Raw genomic sequence first — 4,012 nt, 5'->3', positions numbered from 1 at the left:
CACTCATGGACATGTACATTCTGCAGTCAGTCTCAAATAATTAACCCCATTAGAATCTGAACTCGAATATCAGGATGGTTACCAAAACTTTCTATCTACAGAGTTATAAACCAAGAACCAGTAGATTCTGTGCTAAATTAGGCTCCACTGACCAGAAAATTGTGGTCAGTGAACTGTAAACATGTGGTGAAGGCATCCATGAAGGTGATCTAACCTTCAGTATCCAAAGTGAAAAATTATGGACAAAAGGCAGTTGCTGTCACAAAAGATTCGCAGTGAGGGACATAACCTCCAAAGAGTTAGAACCTTATATATCAGGTAAAGGGTTGTCTGTTCCTCTGGGAGCAGGTGCAGGCAACATGAAGAGCTGACCAGCAGGTCAGTTCCAGTTTGGACAGTAAGACCTACTGTGGAAAACCCAGGGGAAGGCTGCTGTAATGTAGGAAAGTGCTGGAACTGGACATAGGTATTGGGACCAGGGTAGATAGTTCTCAAGAACCTAAGGCTAGGGCAGGAGAACTCCAGGCAAATGAACTCCAAAGATAGCTTGATTCTCATGTTCACCTTCCTTCTTTAGGCCACAGGATCTTGCTTTTGTTTCCCTAAGAGACATTGGAAGTAGTGAGAAATGACTAATAGACCCAAGAGAGAAATTATTAATAGGCCCAAGATACGCCTCAGGCTTGGAAAAGGGGAATTCTGTGGGTTATAGAGGAATTCAGATCAGGGATCTGGTCTTTGCCCTGTTACTTACTAGTTCTGTGAAGTAGGCATATTACCAAACTAAATGAGCCTTCAGTTCTTCATCATTGAGGTGGGCTTGTTAAGACCTATCTTCTAGGATTGTTGGAATATATGTAACATATATAAAATACTGGGTACTGACTGATGTGCATTAAGAATGAATCACAATTATTGCTATAATTTTTTAGTCCATGTGATATTACCCCTTTTGGTGGGATGTGGTTTTTGTCCTTGTTTTTGATGAAAAAAACATCCATGATATGCAGTGTTATAGGACATAGAGTTACCCTAAACTTCTGCCCAGCAATAAATAAATAAATAAATAAATAAATAAATAAATAACTCAGTAAAACCTCCCCTCTTATATGGTATATTACTTAATTCAGATGTTTAATTTGGATATATTATTAATTTTTAAAAATTTGTTATTGGTGCATTATATTCATACATCATATTGGGGTAAAAAACTTGTGTGTACATACAGGTACACATCACTGATTTAACCCCTACCCAATTCCCACCCCATTCCCTCCCCATCCCTCCCTCCCTTGCTTGGCTTAGTGACTGACTTCAATATGTTTAACTACATTGTGTGTTTTAGAGATTTTCCTTCTTCCCTCCTCCTTTCTCCTCCTTGATGTACATCCAAATTAATTTGGATATAGTATTTAATCCTCTCAATTTGGATGTACATCAACATTTCCAAAGTCTGTGCCAAAATCCAAATTCTTTCCTCCCTTCCTAACCCTCCTACTATTTAATGAAAATCATCTCTATTTTCACTGATTTAACCCATATGCAAAACCAAGCCCTCCCAGAGTTTCTCAAATTATACTGAACGTAAACTAGTCAAAATTCCCATCTAATGGAGTAAATAGGTTGTGACCCCTTTAACCTAGAACAAAGAGCACTAGTATGGTGGTTTATGGGCATCTCACCTCAAGGGAATTTTACATTTATTTCACAAAAATTTATTAGAGATGGTGTATAAAATACCTAGTCTGTTCACTGTGTTCACCTATGTCAGGTGAAGATTTTCTATGGTTTACCCATGATCCCAAAGCAACTACTAAGAGAAATTTTTCATTTAAGGCTTGGTCTCTCATTCCTAAGACACACCACCTTAGGGTACAGGCCCTGGCCACCACTCCCACACCCTTCTGTGACCCACCATCCAGCTTAACTTAAAATTACCATCCATTGAGAGGCTTCAAGTTTCCCAAAACCCCACATTGCCTTTACTCAGGGCATTTATACTTATCTGTTCTTATCTTGACCTCTCCCTCTTACCCTCACCCACTACCCCCTTCACTTGTCTTTATGTCTTGGAGGATATTTGACCATCTTACATATATGAGAATTGTTATTGGACTCTAAAATTCTATGAAGATTGGCTCATTCTTATCATCCTCAGTTCTACCAAGGAAATTTCCAAAGAACATATGCCCAATGTTTGAGAAATAAAAAGCCAGCGAATAAGAGGTTAAATGCATTATAATTTATTTTTTCTCATGTTCTTGAATAACTGATATACAACATGCCATATAATTTTATTATTCAGAGCAAGAGAATAGAAAGAATAAAGGAAACATGAATTTACTCTATTTAATACTTCTCTATTTCTTATTTTCAAATGTTTTACTGCTCATTTTTTATATTTCTAAGTATAAGCATGTTCAGTGTCATATTTTCTTGTTACAAATAACTAAATAAGATGGAAGCTTTCTCAATTTGTTTGTAAAATATTAAAACAACTCATAAGATTATAAATGATATTAAATATGTAATGAATGCTCATTAGTTTTTAAAAGAAACATTTGAAATCTTTTGACAATAATAAATCTACAAGTTACTTCTGTAGAATAGTATCACAGATATAATTTGCATTTATTTCTCCAATACCACCTCAGGCCCCCACTACTTGGTTGAATGCTCTCTTCAAAAGCAAAGTGAGGAAAGTGCTTTAGATTTCTTTAGGGGCGGGAGAAGCTGTTGGAATTGGCCCTGGAACGTGGACCAGCCATGAAGCTGTTGGAATTGGCCCTGGAACGTGGACCGGCCATGGCATCAGTAAGAAACATCGCTGCAAGTCTGGCTCGGTTTCTCTCTTCCTCATCTCTTAATGCTTCTTCATAGTGGGATGAGAAGGCACTGGGGACTGTATTATGCATCTTGGCCAGAAACTCTAAGACTCTCATTTTGCTTGTTTCAGCATGAGCTCGGGGACCCCACAGGAATTGATAGCGCGGAGGATCACTGTTAGGCACCTGCTGGTACTCCAAGTACCTTTCTTGCACCAAATCTTGGGTGATGAGCTTCTTGGTGTCTCCATAGAAGAAATGCCGCCTTCCAGCATAAATCCCCATCACATTGAGCACTTCCCAGATCTCTTCTTCAGTGGCGCAGTTGCCCTTCATGAAGATCACACACAGGATGGTCATCAAGAGGCCAGTCTTCGGCATGATTTCCTCACCATTCAGCCTTGCATCACCGGTGGCATTCAATTTGCTGACAAGTGCATAGTGGTGCCTGACTGGATCTACTTCTTTCAAATCGATACCAAAGGCTAGCACCATGAGCTCAGAGGTTTTCTTGAGGATTTGAGAGAACTGCTCCCTGTTGTTTCTGATTACATACTTCAACATGTCTTCCTTTGTTATGGGCTCCCTCATGTTATACTTGTGCAGCAGGAACTGCACCATTAACATTGCCTTCACCTCTATAGGGCCTATGTGGGAATAATCAGTGGTGTGCATTGCCCGGGAAGTGCTTGGTCTTTCCTCATCTTGGATTTTGGCACCTTTATCAGATTTTGTGGATGAAACACCTACAGAAGCAGTGTTGGTGAGTGAGGCACTCTGAGGCTGTTGGGCTTTGATACCTAACCCAACAGCAGGGGAGCTCTTAGGAGAACCACCAAGAGTAGAGGAAGAAGAGGGGATTTCTTCTTCCTCTGATGCAGTAACCTGAGAACCCTGGAGACGCTGAGTCCCACTTCGGGCCTGGCGACGTTTCTCACGAGCACGGAGCTTACTTTTCTGACCCCGAGGCATGATGACCCTGATGGGTAGGAGACAGGTAATGCAAACACTTAAGAGAGGGGAAATGAAATGGTATGTGCATCAGCTGTGGTGGCAAATGCCTGTAATCTAAGTACTCAGGAGGTTGAGACAGGAGGATTGCAGGTTCAAGACCAGCCTCAGCAATATAGTGATATACTTAGCAACCCAGGGAGACCTTGTTTCAAAAAAAGGAGCGAAGCTGGGAA

At 40.4% G+C, this 4,012-nt stretch overlaps 1 protein-coding gene across 1 annotated transcript; it reads right to left on the bottom strand.

Moving 5' to 3' along the window:
* Positions 1 to 2,717: 2,717 nt before the first annotated feature.
* Positions 2,718 to 3,797, bottom strand: LOC308278825 (melanoma-associated antigen B18-like; the record flags this gene model as incomplete). Its single annotated transcript, XM_080718839.1, has 1 exon — positions 2,718 to 3,797. One exon carries the CDS (start codon positions 3,795 to 3,797, stop codon positions 2,718 to 2,720), a length of 1,080 nt encoding a protein of 359 aa, XP_080574965.1.
* Between the last annotated feature and the right edge of the window lie 215 nt (positions 3,798 to 4,012).

This window comes from Muscardinus avellanarius, assembly GCF_963383645.1.
Source record: "Muscardinus avellanarius genome assembly, chromosome: X".
In the NCBI taxonomy this organism is placed as follows: Eukaryota; Metazoa; Chordata; class Mammalia; order Rodentia; family Gliridae; genus Muscardinus; species Muscardinus avellanarius.
This window is presented reverse-complemented; position numbering and strand designations above follow the sequence as displayed.